This window comes from Phoca vitulina, unplaced genomic scaffold, assembly GCF_004348235.1.
Source record: "Phoca vitulina isolate PV1807 unplaced genomic scaffold, GSC_HSeal_1.0 scaffold5, whole genome shotgun sequence".
NCBI lineage: Eukaryota > Metazoa > Chordata > Mammalia > Carnivora > Phocidae > Phoca > Phoca vitulina.
In genome coordinates this window covers 66,475,968-66,501,730 of record NW_022589708.1, presented here as the reverse complement: position 1 = coordinate 66,501,730, position 25,763 = coordinate 66,475,968, and the positions used below count along the sequence as shown (strand labels likewise).

Genomic DNA, 25,763 nt, shown 5'->3' with positions numbered 1-25,763 from the left:
TGAAGAAATTGTAAAAAGGCACTTAGCTAGTCTAAATGATTTCAAGTTCCCAAGGCAGGGCAAATTATATACAATGGTCCTGAAAGAATGCGAAAACTAGATCATGATGAACAACTCTCAGTGGTCTTTGAGAAGTCTTGGAGAAGTACTAGAGAATTAAAGTGCCAAAGGGGAGAAATAGGAGATAAACTCTTGAAAAACCACAGCAGGTAGCTTAATATTACCTGTAGGTGAGATTACAGAATGCTTCATTCATTAGAAAAGGAAGCAGTAAGTCGTGTCATCAAATTAAACACATTTTCTTGTTTATGTTGTAGTTATTGGAAAAATTAGTAATAATTCACATCTCTTTATAGTTTTTACTTTAATTTTGCCCAGACACAGAGACAGTGAATCTGGATTTCAACTAGCCAGTTGTCAAGTTCCCTTATGATATTCTTCTGCACAACTTAGAGAAACATGAGCTGGTTGTTAGCAGAGGATGGTAGCTATTTAATAGTTGAAGGATTATACCAAATAGGTGCTTATAAACAAATCAGTGATTTTCAAACTTTTTGGTTATGACTTACAGTAAAAGATACATTTTACATGATTACCTAGTAAGCACACATGTACATATGTATGTGTATATATGTGTATATAATTAAAATAATAGATGCCCCTTGATATTTTCCATTCTGTTTCATTAAACTGCTGTTTGCAGCCTACTAAATCTATTTCATGGCTCACTAATGGGTTGAGATTTATAGTTTGAAAAATGTAAATTGATTTCAATCAGAATGTTTCTAGTGACTCTAGAGCTGTTTTTATCCTGTTCCATCAAATATTTGGATGAAGATATAGAAGGACTGTGCTGAAGTCTGAAGACAATACAATAATAAGACAATTTTTTCTGCATGATAAAAACAGGATTAAGAAATTCCCAGCAAATTAAATTTAAATGGAAAATTAAATAGAAAAATTGAATAAGATAAAAATTGAATTAATTTAAGTTTAAAAATGTATGTACAATTTTGCACTTTCTGTCTCAAAATCTATATGTGAGGTTTGTGTTGCTGCTTAGCAGCAACATGTCTACAAACAAAATGAGATCAATACCAATGAAACAAAAACCCTGGTGTTTCAGTTGATAAGAATTTTAACATGAGAGGGTAATGGAACTGAAATTATTTGGGAACCTACTATATGCCAAACAGGAATCATTGGTGCATTACATTAATCATTGGTGTCACTTTGCTATAAAACCTAGAGCCAAACAAAACTGAATCGATTTGGGGTTACATTAACCGGAGTTATATTTCTAAAGATTGAGGTTTGGGTAAGAGTTACCTTCTGTTTTGTACTGGCCCAAACCTACCTACCTGAACACTTTTTCAGATAAAGTTTAGAGGGCAGCTAGAAACCCATTCTTTAAAGAACAGGTCAAGGGAATGGGGATATTTAGCCTGGAGAATTGCTGTTTTCATTCATTCATTTTTTAAACACCTTTATTCAGTGTAAATTACAAGCCAGCCATGTTAGGTGCTGAAGACACAAAAATAACCACAGCATTGTGTTTTCCCAACGCCAATGAATGAAAACATTATTTATTGACCCTTGCTACTACATTAGTACCTTAAATGTATTAGTACCTTTCGTTCTTTAATCCTATGAATCTCTAGTTTGGGTTGGATAAACTATGGCTTTGAAGGTAAGTCATTTGCCCAAGATTACACAGGTAAGTGGCTCAGGAACTGGAATCCAACTCATGCAAGAAGTGCTACTAAACCTGGAGCATGTGTTCTCAACCACTGTGCAATATTGCTTCTTGATATGTCATTTGCAATATCAAATCACTATATTGTACACCTGAAACTAATCTAACACTGTATGTTAACAGTATGTTAACAGTACCAAAATTAAAATTAAAAAAATATTGCTTAAAAGTCAGATTCATGGGCTTCTTACCTTTGAAAAACTGTCCTTTGAAAGTAGGGGTATACATCTATTCAAGTAAAAATGTATGCAAAATTAATATTCACCACATACAATGGTTTTAATCTGGAGATTTAAAAAATGAACATTTTAGGTAGCTTCTATTATTACATAACTGTCTTTTATTTCAAAATATTGTTAATGCAAACACTAAGCCATTTGTACATTTACAGGGAAATAGGCTTTGTAGGCTAAAAGGAAACAAACCTGCTGTCTTTTCTAAACTTTATGCTTTTGGGGATAATATTGAAAACATATAACTGTGCAATTATAGAGACTTGTATGTGGTTATAATTGGTTTTACATGTGTTTATAGGTCATTCAACACATATTGTGCCTGTATACTAAGGGTACAAGGACACATTTATTATGTGCTGGCTGCTGATTTCAAGTAATTCATTGAATTCTCACTTCCCTATGGGATGGGTATTCTCATTCCTGTTAGTGAATGAGGAAACTAGCTCAATAAATTGGGTAGGCTGCGCAGGCAGTTAAGTTGTGAGAATGATTCCAAAGCCTATGCACTTTCCACAGTACCACACTGCCTTCAAGGAGCTGACAGTGTACTGGAGAGCGCTTTTTAATTGGTAAGCTCTTTTAAATATTTCTGATATTGAATTAAGTATGCAACAGAAGAAGTAGAGTTTTCCTACTTTGAAAAAGTGATATCCTTTTTACCCACTCCCTATCTCCACTAAAGGAAAATGAACAAATACAAAATGAACAAATGAGAAAAAAACCAAAGTGCAAACACACACTGCTTAAGAAACAAAACAGAAAATTAAAGTGAAAATATTAAAATGACGTTAAGCTATTCATTTGGAAAGGAAATAGAAAGTTCAGGTTGTCACTGTCTCTCAAAGCACTCATGCAAGAAATCTAAAAATAGCAAGAGACAGAACCTGCTGCCATATTTTTTTACACACAGCGGGTGAAAAAAAACTAGTGTGATGATATTTCAGTCTGGATTTTCATATTGAAGATATATCATTTTAGATTTACAAATGAAAACAGTGCTCACAAAAGTAGATAACACTATAAATAAAATATTATAGGCAGTTATATATGTCACAGGATTTTTAAATTATAGCATATCTAAGTCACACTATTAAAAGTTACTGGTTTTGCAAGTTTTTCAAATAGTTTTGATCATTTAAGCATTTTATAATTCAATTGCTACTTAATATAAATGGACATACCAATTACCACTTCTTTCAAAAGGATTTTTTTTTTGTCTAATAATTCAGTCATTTTTCAGCGCAAGTTTGAAACAACTAAAAACTAATTGTAAGTGCTGGATTTGAGGAGCTTTGTTATACATAACCTATAGTACCTTAGAATTTTACCATGTTCCAATATTCTGAGAGTTAACTTGACTAGTTGGTCCAGTTAAATATGAGTAATAACAAATTGGGTTATGATAGATTTGTATATTGACTCTCTTTATTTGAGATGACAATTAGAATGACTTGAATATGCCTCCAGATACCGAATATTTCTGGTGGCTTGTAATATATCTTTATTGAAAAGGGCATACTTCATGAAATATTAAAGAAAATGACATCCTTCATTTCAAAGGAGAAAACAGCAGTCATGCCTGTTTAGTTTTAATTCAGGACTAGCAGCAAGATTACTGTATCAATTTTAATTTACTTAAGCAGTAATATTTTTGTTTTATATTTATGCAGATACAGTAATCTACTTTTTTCACACATTAAGACTGGCCATGAGGATTACCTATATTTTTAGATAATTTCAAAAACCTCTGAACTGTAAGTGACTAAGGAAAAGGGAGGCATCATTAGTTGACATCATACCTGAAAATTGCAAGGGATTTTTGAAATGTGGGATTTGTAGCTCCCACCAAACTGCCCTATCTATAGTGTCACTCAGTGCAGGCTTTTTAGGCTGGTAGGTGAGTTCAAGAGCTGTTTGTTGTTCAGAGCTCCATCCAGAGCTGATCACTGTTTGACAAGTTCTATTTTAAGTCGTGCCTGTGTGTGCAGGTGTCAGCCTCTTTCATGGCTGTAGAAAAAGACCCATTACACTCCATCTGTATCCTTCCCCGACAACGCAAGATCTTTCCCCATGGTGCGTTTGTTTCTGCTTTGCCAGCCAGTTTTTATTTGGGTAATTGGGGGTTGGGGGGACTAGGCGGGCAATACTGCGAGGAAGGGCGAAGAGGGGCAGAAAGAGGTCGTCTGCCACTCCCCTACCTTACAAGGCACGTGGCACTCTTAGTGGCAGCTGCTGGATGCAATGATGAAGACGAAGATGATGAACCTCGTCTTAGCAAAAGGATATTGAAGGAAGGAGGCAGCAAAGGCAAGACACACACTCACTGTGTCCTTCCCCACAGGGAGAATCCACCCTCAAGGGAAAAAGTACAAGGAAGCCACTACCCGCCCCGCCTCCACCAGCTTGCCCCAGGGTCTGGCATTGGTCCCCGTGCACCTGCTCACCTGTCTATCCGTTCAGGGTGGTTGGGGGAGGGACGAGGGGTGTCGGGGTGGGTGGGTGGAAAGAGAAGGAGGGCAGGGCAAAAGAGGGGGTGCACCGAGGGCTCCGCCCCCGAGGCTCTGCGCAAGCGCAGTGGCCGCTACCGCAGGCAGGGGGCGGCAACATGGCGGAGTGAGCGGCGGCGTCGGGGCTTCACAACAACAGTGGTTCCCGTAGCAGCGGCAGCGGCAGCGTCAGTAGCGTCGGCCACAGCCTGAGCTTCAGCACCGGCCAGCGTCGTGGCCACCTGCTCGCCCCCCAGGGCTTTTCGGAGCGGCGCCCGCATCTCCGCGGGGGGCGGGCCGGGCCGGACGGACTGGGAGGGGAAGAGAGAGGAGGCAGCGGTAGCGGCGGCGGCAGCGGTACAGCTGCTGGGCGGGCACTGCCGCTCGCCGGGCAGCCGTTAGCGGCGCAGCCACCGCCAGGAATAAGCCTGGGAATAACCCACCGCCTCCGCCGGGGAGGGCGCCGGAGCGGGCCGGACTGACGCGCAGGCGGGAGCGGGCCCGGCGCCGCGGCGCTGGTGGATGCTGGGGCTCCGAGGCGACGGCCGGGGGGCGGGGGCCGAGGCAGGTATAACGGTACCGGCGGAGGCAGTGCCTCTGCTCTTCCCTTCTCCCCAGGAAGGGGACAAATGGCGAGCGAGAAGCCGGGCCCAGGCCCCGGGCTCGAGCCTCAGCCCGTGGGGCTCATCGCCGTCGGGGCCGGAGGCGGAGGCGGCGGGGGCAGCGGCGGTGGCGGCAGCGGGGGCAGCGGGATGGGAGAGCTGAGGGGGGCGTCCGGCTCCGGCTCGGTGGTGCTGCCCGCGGGGATGATTAACCCTTCGGTGCCGATCCGCAACATCCGGATGAAATTCGCAGTGTTGATTGGACTCATACAGGTCGGAGAGGTCAGCAACAGGGACATCGTGGAGACGGTGCTCAACCTGGTAAGGGAAAAGGCGTGCTCTCCTTCTGCTTCCCAGTCCCCGTAGCCTCCCTCCCCAGCCTCTCGCTCCCACACACCTCCACCCCCGGGGTCGCACACGCAGCGCGTCCCTAGGAGCACCGATCGTCGGGCGGGTATTGCCCAGCGGGTGACCTGCCTGCGCGCAGCCGTAGCCACGCCACCACCCCGCTCTCCTCTGGTCCTCTCCTGCCACCTGAGTGCAGTGCCCAACTTAACACCGCTTATTATCACTTCCCCTGACTATGAGTAGAAATCATTCCTTGCCGTGCAGGTTTTGCGTCGACTTGAGAGTTTAGTTAGGGGGAGAGAAGGCCTCCTTTTCTCTGGGGTTCTTTCTTCTACACTCTTAATTGTCTGTGGTGTCGCTCTCTGAGGATGAAAGCCTTGTCCCTGGAGCCTAAATTCCCTCGTGCTACTGAAATGTGAGAAGCGCATTAGGTCTAACTTGAGCAGCTGGGGTGTGATGTTTTCGAATGAGGAAAATGATGCAGTTTTGCATCTGCCTTTAAATATGTTCAGAGGCTGTGATGGAGAGTGTTGTGGCTGTATCTCCCACCCCCCCCCCCCCGCCCCCCCTCTTTTTTTGCAGCCCTTTTTTTTTTAAATATTGCCCTGCATTTTCGGACCCCTTTGTTAGTTTTTTTTTTTTTTTTTTTGGTGCACACAAGGTGTTAAAATGTGAGGGCACCAAATCATACAGGTTGGTTTCTATGGTTGCCTTCCGAGAGCGTAGCATGTGGATAAAGACTAAAGGAAAGGTGTTAAATGCAGCCATAGGTTTTGGTTTCTTTCATGATAAGAAAGAGTTACTGCAGAACTGTGTATGACTTAATGTTTTGCGCTATCTACAGAGGCTAAGAAGCGTTCAAGATGTCAGGGGAGGAAATGAGAAGAAATAAAGAGCAGAATCATAAATTGCGGATAATTAAGAGTAGTTCATTTTTAATGTTTTGCAAATGCAGTTTTTGCTGCAGCAAAGCTTTTAAAACAGTTTCCTCTGCAATATCTAATCCTTGACATACTGTTAAGGTAGGGTTTTGGAAGACAAGGCTTAAATCAAGAGCGATCAGTTGACTGTTGTATTTGGTGTGGAGTCACAGAAATATAAAAATATGCTTACAAGGGGATTTTATAACACCCATGTAGTCTGATTTTTCAGCCAAGCAATTATTTTTATTTGATCTATTGGAAAACTGAAAGCAAGCTGCAGCTACAGCAGTGGTGTCCTGAGACATGGATTAATGTCTGTGGTTTATGAACCTCTTAAATTCACAGAAAAGTTAAAGCTGCTTTTTTTTTTTTCTTTTTTGCTAGTACGTCAAGTCAAAGATAGGAGAATATGTGTTTGCTTTGTTATATTGTTACTGTTTAAATAGAATACACCTCTTTCTACTCTGTCTACCCTTCAGATAAATCACCACAAAAGTCATTGTAAGTTTGGGGGAATGTCCTCTCGATATAACCAAATTCTTTTCAAAACAGTAACAGAAATATTATTTCTTGGTAGTTTTAATTTTAACCAGCTGCAAATAGGAGGTCAGTACTTGCCTTTTTAAAAAATAAGCAAGGTGAAATCTGAAAATATATTAATATGTTAGCAGGTACTGTATTTCTGTAAATTTGAAAGAACACATATAAAGTTTTTTTTTCCAGTTTTCACCTAACCAATACCATTTTTACCTTAGATGATGTGATATTAGGTTATTTTAGTAAGTATTTGTATGCTTACTTAATAATTTTAACATGATAAGAGACAGTAGAGCTCTCACAAGCTGGAAACTGATTTGAATGTGTAACCAGTTTGGACTCTGCAGCAGTAGTGATGTATGCCAGATCAGTTCTTAACAGATGGGGTTCTATAGATATACAGTAGGTTAAGAAAGGAAGTGAAATACTTCTTTTGAGATAGAAAAGAAATTTAACTCTCTTACAGTGGAGTGAAAATCTGGCGTGAAGTCTCAGTATGCAGACGTTATATTAGAGATTAACTTTACTGTTAAGCTTAATTGGAGTAATCAGAAATAAGGTAATACTGAAATGTTATATCCCAAATCCACATAAGACCTTGTAACTGCATTGATTTTGGAATAAAAAAGGTTAGGTTTAAAATTTCTTTGTATGTATTTAAAGGATGCAATAGGTCTTTAAATGGAAACTTTTGGGGAAAAGAATGTATGACAAAGGGAGCTATTTACTATTAAGTTAATTATATTGATTTTGGAATACAAATTGATCACTAGAAGGGTAATATTTCTTGAAATGTAGGTTTAGGGCTTTATCTTTCCAATATACTCATGATGAAAATGTCATGTGAACATTTAAGCTGATTCTGAAAGTATTTGGAAATCATAGGCATTTAAAAAATAATTATCAAAATTTAGTTCTATTTACTTAATAAGTAAATCGGTAAAATCCATTTAGGGAACTCAGTAACTAGTTAGAAGTTGGAAGCCTCTAATATTATCTCTAAAATGAGTTTTTCAATTTTCAATCTTAACTTAAAACATTAAATTAAAAAAGTAGGTAGAAATAGTGAAATCTCTATCACAGTGCCATTTATGACAGAAAAGAAAGGAGGGGAACTAATGAAACTTCAAAAGAGAACAGTTTCTACTTAAACAATCTAAATCAACCACCTTTGCCAAAATATTTTTCTATTTTTCCTGTACATTCTTTATCTCTGGATAATATGAGAATACTAATATTTGGTGTTTAGGTGCTATTTCTCTCCTGCCTTGCCCAAAGATTTAAAGTTTTGCTGAGTAAAGTTTAAGCATGCAGTGAAATATAGAGCTTCTACACGGCCATGGCTGTAATTTTTCTGCTTTTGTTTGCCAAGGTAGAGCTGTTTCCATTATTCAGGTTGGTTGTGAATTTGTCAAAGAATCACCAATGTAAAGAGAAATAAAATGAATAATTTCTGTTGTAGATGGATATATTTCGTATAATGATACTGATAACTTGAAACATTAAAATATAGCACCCTATATTTATATTTATAGCATCAGGAAGATGAATAAATTAATTTGTAAATAATGTTACAATGAGAGTATATCGTCAAGAATTTTGCAGTGTAGCTGTGAAAGAAGCTGATTATCAACAGACTTTGACTTTAGGAAGAATTATTTAATGTGGCAGTACAAGAGAGTCTAACTATAGATAAGGAATTTGGTTGCCTGTTTCAATTATAAAATAGGCATACTGCTTAACTGAGTGCTTCCTTTGTAAACACCCTTAACATATGTTTATTATAGGGTTTTTCTTTCCTTGAAGTAGATGCTAGGTAAATATCATGTGTTCTTAGTTTATAATATGAAAGTTTCTTTTTATCAAAGATTTTAATATAAACATAGTATTAGAAAAGATAAAACAGAGGATTGATATTTACTTAGTGAAGGAATTCAGGTTTGAATAGTTGTCTTAGGTAGTATAATTCTATAGCATTTAATTTAAAATTTTTTTTCACAAATTATTTCCTCTGATAATTTCATTTTTTTTTTTTTTACATGTGAATGGCATATTATATTGAAAGCAATACAAGATACTTTCCTGGGATTTTGTGGGCTAAGTTCCTTTCCTCTCTTGCATATGAATCATAGTATTTTTGTTAAAAGGGAATTTTTAAGTGATTCTCTTGTAATTGAACATGACAGTAACTTTTCTTAGAGTTTTTTCATTTGTAGTTTGATAATCAGAATCATTTTCACTTTAAAGATACTTAGAATTTCACAAAAGGTATATTCTGCATTTGAACTAAATTTATTTTAAAAATATGTAATTGCGTCTTAGAATCATGGAAATCCTTAGTATTAACAAAACCACATTTACTTATATTAAGAGAGAATTTCCTGCATTTTAGTTTATATTGACATGTAAGTCTTTTCATATTAACTTGAATTATATTTTATTTTTGCTATTGGGTATTGAAAGTTAAATTAAGAATGCATTTGTAAACATTGGAAGTTACACTGTCAAGAGTTCTGAGATTTTCCATAGAAAGATTAATTTAGTCATGGAATGACACTAAAGCAGTCTTGATGAGCCCTGAGAAATGTACAGAATTATTGAATCATTATATTGAACATCTGAAACTAATGTAACACTGTATGTTAATTATACTTGAATAAAAAAAGACAGTAAAGAGCAAATACTCTATAGCCAGTTTATGATCAAGGCATATTAATTTTAAATAAGTATTTTGTATATTGCTAGTCAGTTTTTGGCAAATACCGTGCTGTTGAATAAATGTATTTCAGGGTTCTGTCTTTGCTATGCTTTCTCCAAACAGAGCGTAGAGAAATTCATTGGTCCTAGCAGACTCACCCCCCATTTTGGATCCCTGATGTACTACTGTATCATAAAATTCAATCATCCACATTTTTGACTGTTTAAGTATTATTTTGCATCAGTTTCAGAGGCTTCTAGTTTCTTGCCTGTACTTTTCATATTTTATGCATTGTCAGCGTACAGGTGTCCCCTGCTTTCCAAAAGTTGGTGTTTTGCCATTTTACTTTTATGAAAGACCTATATTAGTACCTGGTTTTGTTAACCAAAAGAATTCTGAAGAGGATTTTTGCTTTTACAAAAAAGCCGTTACTGTACTAGTAATGGGTCTTTTGTTAAAGTGCAGTAGCGTATTGCCAACTTTTGGAAAGTGGGAGGTACTCTTCGCTTTACGCTATTTCGGCTTTTGAAAGGTTTCAAAGAACACTCTACTTTTGGATAGTGGAGGAAATCTGTATCTCCTTATACAAAGACACACCTATCACTCTCTAGTATTGTTATTTATTTATTTATTTATTTTTCTAGTTTTGTTATTTATATGTGTTTCCCCTTCTATGCTGTGAACTCCATGAGGGCAGGAGGCTGTTCTATGCATACAGATGGTCCCTGATTTAACCGATGGTTCAGCTTATGATATTTTGACTTTACAAAGTAAAGTCAAATGGTCCAAAACACACGCATTAAAAACCATACTTAGAATTTTCATCTTTTCCAGGGTTAGTGATATGCAGTATCATACTCTCTCGTGATGTAGGCAGCAAGTCACACCTCCCAGTTAGCCACTGGATCATGAGGGTGAACAACTGATACACTCAGCCATTCTGTACTCGTATAACCATTCTGTTTTTCTGTACTTTCAATATAGTATTCAATAAATTACAGGAGATATTCAACACTTTATTATAAAACAGGCTTTGTGTTAGAGGATTTACCCAATTGTAGGCTAATGTAGTGTTCTGAGCATGTTTAAGGTGGGCTATGCCAAGCAATGATGTTCAGAATGTTAGGTGTATTAAATGCATTTTTGACTTTTGATATTTTCAACTTACAATGGATTTATCAGAATGTAACATCATAAGTTAAAGATATATATTTATTTTTTATGTTTTTGGCTCTTGGGTAAGTTAAATGCATTTTGAGTAGGCAGGACCCTACTATTAGGCAGTAGAAGACCAGTTTCTCAAATTACAATCAACAGTAAGGTCCAGACCCAAGATCATGAAATGAATGAGACTCATTTAATGTATTGCCTAGTTCTATAACTAGAAATGTGTGTTGAATATGTATGCATTATGTAGACCTTACTACATAGGTAAGTGTTATTGTAAACTGGCGTATTGGAAGAAGTTAGAATCTGATAAGAACTTTTCTTTTCAATAAACCTATGTGTATGTCAAATATATAAGCACATGACAAAGATTATGTTATTGGTAGCAAAGAATACATAAAATGCTTTGAATAGAAATTAAAAAGTATTGGGACACCTGGGTGGCTCAGTCGGTTAAGCATCTGCTTTTGGCTCAGGTCATGATCCCAGTGTCCCTGCTGAGCAGGGAACCTGGTTCTCCCTCTAACTGCTGCCCCCCTGCTTGTGCGCTCTCTCTCTGACAAATAAGTAAATAAAATCTTTAAAAAAAGAAATTAAAAAGTATTGTTACAATATATCATATTACCAGGAATAGTGGACATCTCTTGTTTTTGTTTGTCTAGCATACATTTCCCTTTTTGATAAGGGTACTGCAATTGCCTTTGAGGAACCACTTATCTGCCATTCTTAGTTCAGCTGGTTTAGGTGGGCTGGGCATATAACCCAGGCCTGGCCAGAATCACTGTGATTGGTTCAGGGTTGAACATTTAACTCAAAGAGAGTCACAGGGTCAGTCGTAGGACTTGTGCTCAAACTCTTTCTGTTGGTGATGCTGAATTGGTAGATTCATTCTATAGTGGTGGGAGCCTGTATTAGAATTTGACTAAGTATGAAGAGAGAGAGAGAAATAGATTCTTTTTTTTTTACGATTTATTTATTAGAGAGCACGTGCACGCGAGCGTGCGAGCATGTGCATGAGCGGGCAGAAGGGCAGAGGGGGAGGGAGAACCTGGAGCAGACTCACTGCTGAGCGTGGAGCCCAATGCTCTGCTCCAAGCTGGGCTCAGTCCCGGGTCCCCGAGATCATGAGCTGAAATCAAGAGTTGGACGTTTAACCGACAGCAACCCAGGTGCCCCAAGAGAGAGAAATATATTCTTGATTCTGCTTGAGCCTCTGGAGTTCCCTGTGCCTATGGAGATTATCTTCTAACCATTAAATTCTCTCTTTTAAAGTTTATTATTGTTGTTAGCTTAAAGTCATTTTAAATTGGGGCTTTGTCACTTGTAAATGGAAAGAATCCTTTCTAGCATAGACTTTAGTAAATGGAAATGGGATGTTGTAAGGAACAGACCCTAAATGTTGAAATGGATTATAAGGCAATGAGGACTTTGCTTTCCCCTAGCAGTTCCTTTTAAGGAAGTACAGAACAGCTGTTTTAAATTGTCACCTGTGTATCTTTGCCCATGGAATTACTGAGGTGGTAACTTTAGGGATGCTGTAATGTTTTGACCACTTTTTTGTGGCCTTTGATAATGTTCTATAAGAGGGCAGCTAGCTTTGGTGCAAGCTGGCGTGCTTGAAAGCGGAGAGGGAAGATAATACTGTCTTTCCAAGTAAGAGCAGCCCCTTCTGCCTGTAGCTACACATAGCAGAGAATCAGAATATCAAGAACTTTGAAGATTGAAAAGCCTAATTTTTTTTTTTTTTTTTTTTACTCCATGCTAAAGTTGGTAAGAGGAAAGGCAGGAGTTTAAATTAGAACCACATAAAATTCTGTTTTATAAGCTTCTCTCAAGCACCTCATGCATTATACTCTCAGCTTCCTGACCAGAGTAACAATCCAGTTCCTAAAGAGCTTTAAAAGAGGATGCTACCAGGGAACAAGTGAGAGAATAACCTATACCTCCTCACCCAGGTTATTGTTTCACATTGCTTCAAGGAAAATCATTAAGTTGAGGGTGAAGGGGATGAGTACTGTGAAGGTCTGTTGCTGGGTGACTGAATATTGTTAGGAAATTGAAAAGACGAAGTCTGGATTGGTAAGCTGTATCTTGACAAGATCTCTGGCTTTGATGCTAATTCAACCAGTTGACTGAAGTTAATTGACCAAAAATGTATTAAGTTTTTAGGAAAACTACTTCTAGAATAACTTCCAAGTCTGGTAAACAAAGACCTGTGTTCCGCTCCTTCTAAGGCAGTTCTAAGCTTCAGTAAGAGGAAGTGGGCTGCTAAAACAGTGTAGCTGCTGGCCGGAAAATCTAAGGCTATGAGGGTAAACGGACAAGTGAGGTCTTCTGAGATAGTAGGAATGAATACATCCGAATTGGCTGAATAAGGAACTGCATTGCCAGGATAAGAAATTCTTGCTACTCCAACCAGTAGTGGATGGTATATGCTTCCAATTAGTGACCATGGTTTATCTTCACCACTCTTCTAAGTGGGAATTATTATTTATGTTCTTTTACCATCCTATATTAAGTATCAGGGAGATAGCTAAATTTGTTGTGTAACTATATGTTGTTACAACTCTGTGTTGTCAGATAATGAGGTATCACCAAAAAGAATGCACATTTGGACCTGACCAGTTCATAGCACAATGATTTTATTAGACTTGTAGCTTGATTCAGTAACTTGACATTTTCTTTGTCTCTTCCTCACCCCCTGCTCACTCTGCACCCCCTCTAGGTGATGAGTACCTTTTCTATTGTGGCTATGGTAGTAACATTGTTAAACATGGGTATTGAAGAATTATGTATATAGAAAGAAGTGAATATATACATGAAAAATTATGTGTATACACCATATGTATACATATGGTGTATGGGCAGCCAAGGGCTGGAATTTTAAAATTTTTTGTCGGTTTTGGCTGCATAACATCCATTTTTTCTGCTGCTAACAGTTCTAGATTTTTTGACACTCCTTTGGAGAGTCATCCCTTCTTGATTCTTGGTTTGGGGTTTCCATGGATTCCTTTCTGCTTTCCTGAATCAGAAACAGAACCTGGACCTGGCTCATCAATAAAGCTTTTGTTAAAAATCTAGCTGCACATTTGAGCAGCTCGGTAACTTCTTTAATTCTGTCAGAGAAAGAGAAAGATACTGACCATTGGAGTTGATAAGATGTTAGAATGTAAGTCTGTATTTGACTGGCAATCTGTCACCATGAAGTAGAGTATGCTTGAGAATGGACCTATCACAGAGGCACCTAGAACCAAGAGAGAGATTACCGATGACATCTTTGGAACCATTCAGGTCAGTCATATCCCCAGACTTTTCAGTGCATTAAGCTAATACATTTCCTGTTTTGCTTAAGCCAGTTTGAGTTGCACCCCACTGACTCCTGACCAATATTCTAAATTAAATTAAAAAAAAAAAACCTTAGGTATTAAGTATTATAGGACAAGTCGTAAGAAAAATATTAACTTGGCAAAGGACTTGCTATATTTCAAGAAAGAAGAAATATATATTGCTCATTAATATAGAAATTTATTTTCACTAACAACATAATAGCCAAACAATGAAAAACAAGTGATTTAAAAGAAAATTACCATTGTTTCCTAGTCATGCGAAAATAATCTTTTTTTTTTAGATTATTTAGTTATTTATTTGAGAGAGAGAGTGAGTGCAAGTAAGCATGAGCTGAGGGAGAGGCAGAAAGAGAGGGAGAGGGAGAAGACTCCCTGCTTGACCCCAAGGCTGGATCCCAAGACGCCACCCAGGCACCCGGATAAAGTAATCTTAAATGATGTTGTAGGGCATGTAAAATGTTAACAGCTGTTCTGAATGACATTTTAACCATATGTATTAAGAGATTTAAAGATGTTCTTGTCATTAATCCTTAGTTCTTTAGGCTAAGGAAGAATTACCTATGGACAAGTATGAGGGATAAATGTAATTTTATGATATAAGAAAAAATTGCCAACAACCTAAATGTTCAATAATAAGAAAAAATTAAATGAATTATTTTACATCCATATTATGGGATATCACACAGCCATTAAAGCTTTATGTGCCTCAGTTTCCTTATGTGTAAAAGGGAATGTTTACCTCAAGGTTGTTGGGCAGATTAAATGAAATAACATATGTAAAGCGTTTGGTACCCAGTTTATTTAGGGCTTACTACTATTACCTTTATTCTTACCTTGAGCCTGAGGATCATCTGATCATAGAAAAAAGATAATGATCTAGATAAAACTGAGCCTGGTGAACCTGTCAGAGAAGGGATCTCGGGTACTCACAGATCAGGCTTTCCTGGTGAAAAACAGGAGGTCTGTTCTCCAGCGTCCTGCATGGTCTTTATTAGTACCTGGGGTAGTTTTTCCTGATTACCTATTTTGAATAAGGAAGATGGAAAATTGGGGCAGGAATAGACATGAGGTAACACGAGTTCCTTTGCCTGGAATCACTTCTATCTCTTCCTTCCCTCACATGGCTGAATTTCACATATAGATGTAGAGGACATGAATGGTGATCCTAGTAAATAATTCCTCCCTCTGGGAATATTAGCTTAAATATTTAGAAGACTACTTGAGTAACAAGCCTGAGGGGCAAGTTAGAGGATTAAAAACTATTTTGTGATGTGTTGTTTTGGAAAATAATATTAGCCTATATGTTAATAGCTCTTAACTGTTTAAAATACACTTGTGAGGGCGCCTGGGTGGCTCAGTTGGTTAAGCGACTGCCTTCATTCAGCTCAGGTCATGATCCCGGAGTCCTGGGATCGAGTCCCGCATCGGGCTCCTGGGTCGGCGGGGAGCCTGCTTCTCCCTCTGACCCTATCCCCTCTCATGCTGTTTCTCTCTCTCTCTCTCTCTCAAATAAATAAATAAATAAAATCTTTAAAAAAAATAAATAAATAAAATACACTTGTGAAATTGTACTGTGTTACCTAGTCCTCGGAATAACTTCTTGTTCAGATACCATTCCTTCTCTACAGATGTGGAAACTAAGGCTGCAGGAAATGTGAAGTAGTTAGAGAAGGCTGTCTAGGTATTAAGTAGCAGAGTTGGGATTCATGCCTCCAGATTCAAAAGCTAGAGTCTTTTTCATTATTAAACAAAATGAAGCTACTTAGAAATCATCCCAAAGGCCAGCACTCTATAAAGAGATGATGTTGGAAGGGAGAGTCCAGCCAGTCTCAATGAGTTGGTGCTGTGGTAGGGAATGCAGCCCTTGGAGGGCTCAGGACTAGCTGTTTACAGGAAATCAAAATGAATGTAGGACAGTTTGATGGATTTGTATACAAAAGTGATTTTAGCAAAAGCTGTATTGTGAAGTATTTATTTTTGAGTTTTGGGGAATAATTGGTTATACAGTATTATAAATGGTAACTAATTTTGAATTGTTTACCTTTTCTTAGGCTAAATGTTGGTATTTTAGGTATTACTTTGAACCAGAAAAATAGCATACATTAATATATTTATCTTATGTAGAAAAATTAGATTTGTTATATATTAGTATTATATGAACCACCACATATATCATATTTGCTTGTATAAAACAAATGAGTTATAGAAGGAATTATTCTAGGGTCTAGGTAACATAATTTACAGTAATTGTGATTCCTCTCTCAGTTTAAGAAAGTAAAGCAAACATTGATTAATAGTAAATTTTATGGAAGTGTAAATGTCTAGATATATTTGTCTTTAGCAAATACCTTCATTTTCTGAGAGAAGTAACCTGCAGCTGATTTAAAGATGGCATATATGTATTTCTACTACTATCTTAAAAATTTTTACTTGTGGGGAGGGATTGGCATTTATCGATTGGGTTTGGTTTCATACCTTATGTTTTTAATATCCTCTCCCAACCCCTTTGAAGTAAATGTGGGTTTACTTTAATATAATAAGTAAACTATGGCTGAAGTTAAGTGGCTTGTCCAAGTTTGCAAAGCAGTTTAGTTGGAGAAATGAGACTAAAAGCTGGATGTTCCATTTCCAGGTTCATTGCTCTTTAAAATATACAGAAACCTTTAATGATGATGACGACAGTGATAGCAGCTTACACTTATTGAATCCTTACATGCCAAGCAGTATGTTAAGCATATGATGTGCATTATCTCATTTTATCATCCTGATGTTAAATGTAAAATCTTCAGTGAAATAAAAATAGTCGTCTAAGTTAAACTAAGTCTGGTATCTTAAAACAGAAGTGTTTTCAGCTTCAATTATCTAAGCAGTATTTTATTATAAAATGTCATAAAATTATTTTACTTGATTTATACTAATTCTGTATAACTTGATTACCCTTTCAAAGTCCTTGAGTTTAAATTATTTAAATTATTTAAAAAACCTTATGAGATATGAGTCATCACTGGAAAAATGTTTCTTTTATTATACCGTATTGACTGTTACTTGCTAAATAATTATTGCATTTCTCAAATCATCATATTCTTCTACCGTTGTCTAAAGAACACCTACTTGTGTTTCAAGATTTAGTTCTCATCCCCTACTTAGGCCATACCTTCCTTGAGCTCCCCCTTAAAACCTCTTCCTCCCATCTTGTGCTCTCCCATATCATTTTGTACATACCTCAGCGTCAGCACTTGCACATTTTATTTTAAATATTTGTTTACTTGTCAGACTACCCTAGAGATTCTGAATCCCTTGAGATTAGAACATTGTGTTATTCACCTTAGTTTCATGAGTACTATTGTAGAATCTGGAATTTTGTGCTGCTTATTCAACTTGTTTTTGGAATGAGGATTTTTTTCACCTTTGATATAGTTTGCTTGTTTTGATCACTTTTGACTTGGGTATAAATCTTGTCTTCGCAGGCTTTTGTGGTTCTTTTAATTTCTATGTCTGCCTCTTTTTTAACATTTCAATTTTTATTTTTCTCAGGGTGGGGGAAGATAAAGATATTTAGGTGTATATATGCATGGTTTATGTTTAAAAGAAAGTTTAAAATTTGAAATGGGTCATATCTGGGCAATAGCCTGACTATCACTCACCTAGGCAAGGAAAGAGAACCAGGTAGGTTAAGATCCTGTAGTCTTTCACAGACTAGGAATTAACACCTAGATTCCCTGACTCTTTGTCCAGTGCTTTTTTCATTTTATCTTGGTGCTTACAGTTCCAGTTTGCCCCAGCTCATATCAAATAGAAGCATGCTTTTTTTTTTTTTGGTTTTGTTTGTTTCTTTGTTTTTCACTCAGGCAGGCTCAGGATACGTAAAGTGATGATTAAAGAAATTACTGAGTAATCCTAACCCTAGTGTTCTATTGCCAGAGTAAAGATACTCATTGGGCATATAAAAAAGAATTACATAGTCCCTCCCTTCAATAACTGGAGGTTCACAGGAAATAGAGGAATAAGCAGATAAATTACAATGGTAAATAGTGATACTACAAAGATTTACATAGAATGCCATAGAGGCAGTGGATCCACTAACTTTCCCTGGAGGATTCTAGGAAGGTCACATTGTTAGGTGACTTTTGAACTGGATCTTGAAGGACAAGCAACTGTTTCCCAGGATAAAAAGGGCAAGAATGGAAAAGCTTTCTACAAAGAGGGGATAGCTTGCAAAAGGACACAGGTCATGAGGAAGTGTTTCCATGGTTTTGTCCTCTAATGTTAACTATACTTTACAGTTAGATCAACTTTATTTCTTCTTATAGAAATCCCCCTATTTTTATTCCATGAGTGTTCACATTTTTTCCTCCTCGAGGACTTGCTCAGGGGAGGTGTAAAATTTACTAGAGTCCAATTCAGTGAATTATTTCAGGAGCTCTATGTATATAGGTATCTTATTTGTACTCACCCAGACTTCTGATAAATTGGCTTTTTGAATAGAGGGGGTAGATCTTTTTCCTATCAACTTTTCCTTTCTTTTGATTGTTGAAAGATACAGTATTTGTTATACTATTGTGTAATAATTATGTACACATAGTAGGCATTCAATAAATACCAGATGAAGGGCGCCTGGGTGGCTCAGTTGGTTAAGCAGCTGCCTTCGGCTCAGGTCATGATCCTGGAGTCCCGGGATCGAGTCCCACATCGGGCTCCCTGCTCAGCTGGGGGTCTGCTTCTCCCTCTGACCCTCTTCCCTCTCGTGCTCTCTGTCTCATTCTCTCTCTCTCAAATAAATAAATAAAATCTTTAAAAAATAAATAAATAAATACCAGATGAATAACCTATAAAAATAAAGGAATGGGGTGCCTGGCTGGCTCAGTCGGTAGAGCCTGTGACTCTTGATTTCGGGGTTGTGAGTTCGAGCCCCACATTGAGGGTGGAGACTACTTAAAAAAATACAATCTTTAAAAAAAATAAAGGAGTGACTCATACTGGCAAAGGATAAAGGAGACTTAATTTTGAGTGTATCATAACTCGGAAGAGAAACTTAAGCTGAATAGATAAAATTTAACTGATGGCATTGACTTCTATTTCTAGTGCTTTTTGAAATGGGTAATTATTGTCCTTTTAAGGATATTGATGTTTTGCTCTTACTAAAAATTAATTATTTGGATATGAATTTCATATATGTGCATTTGAATACTGTTTGTTTTCCTTAATGCTTAGCTTGGCAGGTATTTCTATGAGTGGTAAGATAACTTGGGCTTTATGAGTAGCTAAGGAGAGCTACACACGTTTGCAAAATCTGCATTTAGTTGAGGTCTTGCTAGAAGAAATGGACTTTTCCCTTTACCACCTTGTAGCCAATATGCATGAGACTAAGATAATAGAATAGACATAGGTGTGTTATCAGGTATTTTCTAAAACCTATTGTTCATGTTATTTCCAAATTGCTATGTTCCTCTACTGTCCTAATGTCTGAAACTCCACAGATAATTTTCAGGAAGACACCATGTAGTTTAATGCACTATTCTCTTGAAGCTGTAACATTTTAAAATGTTGTTTTTTTACTCTACCCAACTAGGAAGGAATGTAAGTGCTGTTGTTGGGAAATGAATGTCTCCAAATGAATCCTTTTTTAATTTTTTTAAATTTTATTTATTTTTTATTTTTTATTTTTTTCAGATGAATCCTTTGATATTAACATTTAAAAACTATTTCTGATATGCTATATTAATTTAGCTACTACTTTACCATATCAATTTTTAAAAACAATGTTATGCATCCAGGACACTTATTTTCAACAAATGGGCATATCTTTTTTTTTTTAATTTTATTTTATTATGTTATGTTAGTCACCATACAATACATCATTAGTTTTTGATGTGATGTGGTGATCCATGATTCATTATTTTCGTATAACACCCAGTGCTCCATGCAGTACGTGCCCTCCTTAATACCCATCACCGGTCTAACCCATCTTCCCATCCCCCTCCCCTCTAAAACCCTCAGTTTGTTTCTCAGAGTCCATAGTCTCTCATGGTTCATCTCTCCCTCCGATTTCCTCTTCCTTCATTTTTCCCTTCCTTCTCCTAATGTCCTCCATGCTATTCCTTATGTTCCACAAAAAAGTGAAACCATATGATAATTGACTTTCTCTGCTTGACTTCTTTCCCTTAGCATAATCTCCTCCAGTCCCGTCCATGTTGATGTAAAAGTTGCGTATTCATCCTTTCTGATGGCTGAGTAATATTCCATTGTATATATGGACCACATCTTCTTTATCCATTCATCTGTTGAAGGGCATCTCGGCTCATTCCAGTTTGGCTATTGCAGACATTGCTGCTATGAACACTGGGGTGTGCATGCCCCTTCTTTTCACTACATCTGTGTCTTTGGGGTAAATACCCAGGAGTGCAATTGCTGGGTCATAGGGTAGCTCTATTTTTAATTTTTTGAGGCATCTCCACACTGTTTTCCAAAGTGGCTGTACCAACTTGCATTCCCATCAGCAATGTAAGAGGGTTTCCCTTTCTCCACAACCTCTCCAACATTTGTTGTTTCTTGCCCTGTCAATTTTTGCTCATTCTAACTGGTGTAAGGTGGTATCTCAGTGTGGTTTTAATTTTAATTTCCCTGATGGCTAATGATGATAAACATTTTTTCATGTGTCAGCCATTTGTATGTCATCTTCAGAGAAGTGTCTGTTCATGTCTTCTGCCCATTTTTTGACGTGATTATTTGTTTTTTGGGTGTTGAGTTTGAGAAGTTCTTTATAGATCTTGGATACCAGCCCTTTATCTGTAGTGTCATTTGCAAATATCTTCTTCCATTCTGTGGGTTGCCTCCTTGTTTTGTTGACTGTTTCCTTTGCTGTGCAGAAGCTTTTTATCTTGATGAAGTCCCAAAAGTTCATTTTTGCTTTTGTTTCACTAGCTTTTGGAGATGTATCTTGAAAGAAGTTGCTGTGGCCGATGTCAAAGAGGTTACTGCCTATGTTCTCCTCTAGGATTTTGATGGATTCCTGTCTCACATTGAGGTCTTTCATCCACTTTGAGTTTATCTTTGTGAATGGTGTTAGAGAATGGTCGAGTTTCATTCTTCTGCATGTGGCTGTCCAATTTTCCCAGCACCATTTATTGAAGGGACTGTCTTTTTTCCATTGCATATTTTTTCCTGCTTTGTCGAAGATTATTTGACCATAGAGTTGAGGGTCCATATCTGGGCTCTCTATTCTGTTCCATTGGTCTATATGTCTGTTTTTGTGCCAGTACCATGCTGTCTTGGTGATCACTGCTTTGTAATATAGCTTGAAATCTGGCAACGTGATGCCCCCAACTTTGTTTTTCCTTTTCAACATTTCCTTGGTGATTCGGGGTCTTTTCTGATTCCATACAAATTTTAGGATTGTTTTTTCCAGCACGTTGAAAAATGTCATTGGAATTTTGATCAGGATGGCATTGAAGGTATAGATTGCTCTGGGTATCATAGACATTTTAACAATGTTTATTCTTCCGATCCATGAGCATGGAATGTTTTTCCATCTTTTTGTGTCTTCTTCAGTTTCTTTCATGAGTGTTCTGTAGTTCCTAGAGTATAGATCCTTTACCTCTTTGGTTAGGTTTATTCCGAGGTATCTTATGGTTTTTGGTGCTATTGTAAATGGAATCGTTTCTCTACTTTCTCTTTCTACAGTTGCATTGTTAGTGTATAAGAAAGCAACTGATTTCTGTGCATTGATTTTGTATCCTGCCGCATTACTGAATTGCTGTATGAGTTCTAGTAATTTGGGGGTGGAGTCTTTTGGGTTTTCCACATAAAATATCATGTCATCTGCAAAGAGAGAGAGTTTGACTTCTTCTTTGCCAATTTGAATACCTTTTATTTCTTTTTGTTGTCTGATTGCTGTTGCTAGGACTTCTAGTACTATGTTGAACAGTAGTGGCGAGAGTGGGCATCCTTGTTGTGTTCCTGATCTTAAGGGAAAGGCTCTCAGCTTTTCCCCATTGAGGATGATATTTGCTGTGGGTTTTTCATAGATGGATTTTATGAACTTGAGGAATGTACCCTCTATCCCTATCCTCTGAAGAGTTTTAATGAGGAAAGGATGCTGTATTTTGTCAAATGCTTTTCCTGCATCAATTGAGAGGACCATATGGGCATATCTTAATAAAGAAAATGTATTTTTAATGTTGGTGGTAAATACGGCTTTAGAAGTCAGTAAGAATTTTTTTTCATTTTTGTTTTTCCAAATGTCATTACTGCTAGGTTTATTTCAAAGCTAACTTAGCTTGTTCGAAGTCTTTATGTCTTTTTTTAATTATTGTGGTAAAATATATGTAGACAATTCACCGGTATAACTGTTTTTAAGTGTACGGTTTAGTAGCACTGCTAGTACATTAGCATTGTTGTGCAGCCACCACCACCATCCATCTCCAGAACTTTTCATATTCCTAAATTAGAACTCTGTACCAATTAAATAGTAACTCCCCAGTCCTTTTTCGTCAGGCCCTGGTGACCACCATTATACTTTTCTGTCCCTGTGAGTTTGTTCTGGGTACTTCATGTAAGTGTAGTCATATAGTATTTGTCCTTTTGTATCTGGCTTATTTCAGTTGGCATATGTCTTCAAAGAGTAAGAGTTTTTTATTTAAACCAGTCTCCATTGGCAACACAGATAAGATACTCTGGAGACTATATTTGTATGTTACATTTATAAATTCATGGTCTGCATGATCAGTCTCTTTGTTGATGGAACCAAAAGAACATAGGCTCCAATAAGAAAAAGTAATTTCTATATGACTCAGGTTCTTTACTCCTATTTCTTGAATATTATGTGGAATAGAGATAGTAGTAGTTCTTTAAAAATTAACTGTTTTTCTCTCATTTGCTTTGTTCCCATAGTATAGCTGCTCTTGATCCTTTTATTCTGGAAGTTGTCAAAAAATCAGCATATAGTTCTAAATCTGTAAATTCTTAGTATTCCTCTTTCTTCTCTTTATATTACAAAGCCTAAAATAATTTCCATTTCGACTGGTAAGACAGTCTCAGACGGTGGGGGAAGCGAAGAAACTCAGCAGGCAAGCCAGAATTCTCTTGAGTAGGCACAGGGAAAGAAAGACCAGGGACACTCACACATGAATAATTCTTGTCACCTAAAAAAATAATTAATTATGGAAGACAAGAGCTAATTGGTTACAGTGATTTCAGTTTCTTATGGAATATTCAGTAGTGACTTTACCTCAATTCCTTCTTCGTTAAAAAAAAAAAACTTGTAATTTATTTTTCCTTAAGAGGTTTTTTTAATGTGCTTCCATTAAACAATCTGTTTTAAAAGAAAAAAAAAAAAACCCTTTTCTCTAAAATTTATCTGTCATGTTACCTACCTAGTTACAAGCTTCTAGAGAGCATGCCCATATCTGTTTGAACTCATTTTATATAACATACAGCTTCTGAAGATGACTGTTTAGTTTTAAACCCTTTTTTCCTTTGTTTTTAAGAAATAACATATCTATCTTTTATACCATTGCAGGATAGGCCTAGCTTATCTTTTTTCTTTCAAAGATTTTATTTATTTATTTGAGAGCGAGAGAATGGAAGAGCAAGCTTTTGTGAGTGTGGGGGGGTCTGGGATGGAGAGGCAAGCCGACTCCATGCTGAGCTCAGAGCCCAGTGCTGGGCTAGATCTTAAGACCCTGAGATCATGACCTGAGCTGAAATCAAGAGTCTGATGCTTAACCGACTGAGCTACACAGGCACCCCTAGGCCTAGCTTATCTTAAATAACTTACTAAAGGCTTATCAATCATGGCTATATTTATGCCATTTTTAAATCACATGAAAACTTTGTCTCATTGTCAATTTGTCTTTTTATATGTTTACTACTTGTTTTAAAGTGCCACTTCTTTTTGCTTGTTTGTAGCTATACTATCCAGTGTAGAAGCCACTGCATTTTGGGACTATTGAGCACTTCTTATAATATGGCTAGTAAGAATGTAGATGTGTTTTAAGTTTAAAATACACACCGATTTTTAAAGACTTAGTTTGGAAAAAAAAGAATGTAAACTATCTCATTACTAATTTTTATATTGGTTACATGTTGACATGAAAGTATTTTGGTTATATTGCCTCGGGTTATTTTATTATAAATAAGATATATATATATGTGTGTGTGTATATATATATATATATATATATATATATGACTTCACCTGTTTCCTTTTACTTATTTTAATGTGTCTATTAGATAATTTTTAAATTATATATGTGGCTCACATTATATTTCTTTTATTTTTTTGTCTACAGCTAACTTAATTATTAGGTATACAACTAACTCAGTAATTAGGTTCCGTAGGTCTTGTATTAAAAACTGGGAAGTAAATTATACTTTTCATGACTTTCTAAACTCTCATATAGTTACTTACCCTTTATCTTTGGAGAAAAAAAGAGTCACTCTTAACACTGCTATTAGAGTATGTTCATCAATAAAAAGGGGATGATAGATTCACATTTTTAAGCTGTCATTGAGGGAAGGGATGTGAGAAGAGATTCCTGATGTCTGGTGGTGGGTCTGATACATAGTAAGCACTCAATGAATATTAATTAAAAATATGTTTAGGTTGAGATTTGAAAAGGTGGTTGATAACAGGGTATATGACACCTGTGTTTTATTGAGTGAAGTTGTAGTTTTCCACACATTTGAGGAACCCACTTACGTTGAAATACACCTGTGTAAATTTGGGCCCTGCGGAGAGAGAAGGTGAGTTTGGTTTTCAGTGCCTACCCTGTTGAGGGGAAGGAGCTAGATCTCTGTGGGCATTTGTAGTTCATGAATAAGAGAGAAGGTGGAGGAAGAGATAAAAGGAACGGAAATGAGGGTGTTGGAAGTTATTTTGAATTTTGTCAGTCTCATAAAATCAGAATTATAAAAATTACAACATTTTATCAAAGTAGAGTTAATGGATTTCTGAAATACAGAGGAAAATTCAAGCTGGCTTGATAGAGTCAGTCTCAGGATCACAAATAAGCCTTTACCTTTAACTGGCCTGGTATTAGTACTGTTTTGAACTTTTCTTCCTCTGTAAGGAAATCCTGTTCCCTCCCACCACTGAAAGGACGCTGGTTTTTCCTTTCTGCACATCAAATTATAGTTTTTCATTTACCAGCATTCCAGAATTGAAAGAATGTTCCAGAAAAAAATGTTAGAAGCTAGGTCAAGTATTATTATATGTAATAATGCAGCAGCTATTTATAAGGTAGCATATTTACTTGTCTTGGTTTTTAAGAGTTGAGATTTAATGATTCATCTTTACCGAAGTGTGACTTTTCACATTGTAGGTTTCTTTGGAGTATCTGTTCCTATGAATAAAATATGCTAAGGTGTGATTTTTTTTTTTCCTATCTGTTAATCTGTTCACATTCATATGCTTGTTTCATTGCTATTATTGTTGAAGTCCTCCTGGCAGACAGCGGGCAGACAGCGGGCCCTAATTGGGTGGGATTGTAGGTGCAGTCTTTTAACCTTTGACTATACTAAGTTTAGCTTCAAATGGAAATGTAACCCATTTCCTTGGTCTCATTAGTACCACACAGGGACTGAGTGAACTAATTGGTCACAGTTCAGCAAGATTGTCTGAATGGTCATGGAATTGTTTTGAACCATTAACATTTTCTCATCTG

The 25,763-nt window shown here is 37.1% G+C and overlaps 1 protein-coding gene across 10 annotated transcripts in view; it reads left to right on the top strand.

The window, feature by feature from the left end:
- The first annotated feature begins 4,564 nt into the window (after positions 1 to 4,564).
- Positions 4,565 to 25,763, top strand: part of NBEA (neurobeachin) — a 696,015-nt gene continuing 674,816 nt past the window's right edge. For all 10 annotated transcript variants that reach the window (XM_032403205.1, XM_032403204.1, XM_032403196.1 and 7 more), the window contains exon 1: positions 4,565 to 5,401. In XM_032403205.1, coding sequence (XP_032259096.1) covers positions 5,108 to 5,401 — 294 coding nt within the window. In that variant the 5' untranslated portion in view covers positions 4,565 to 5,107. The remainder of the gene's footprint in view (positions 5,402 to 25,763) is intronic.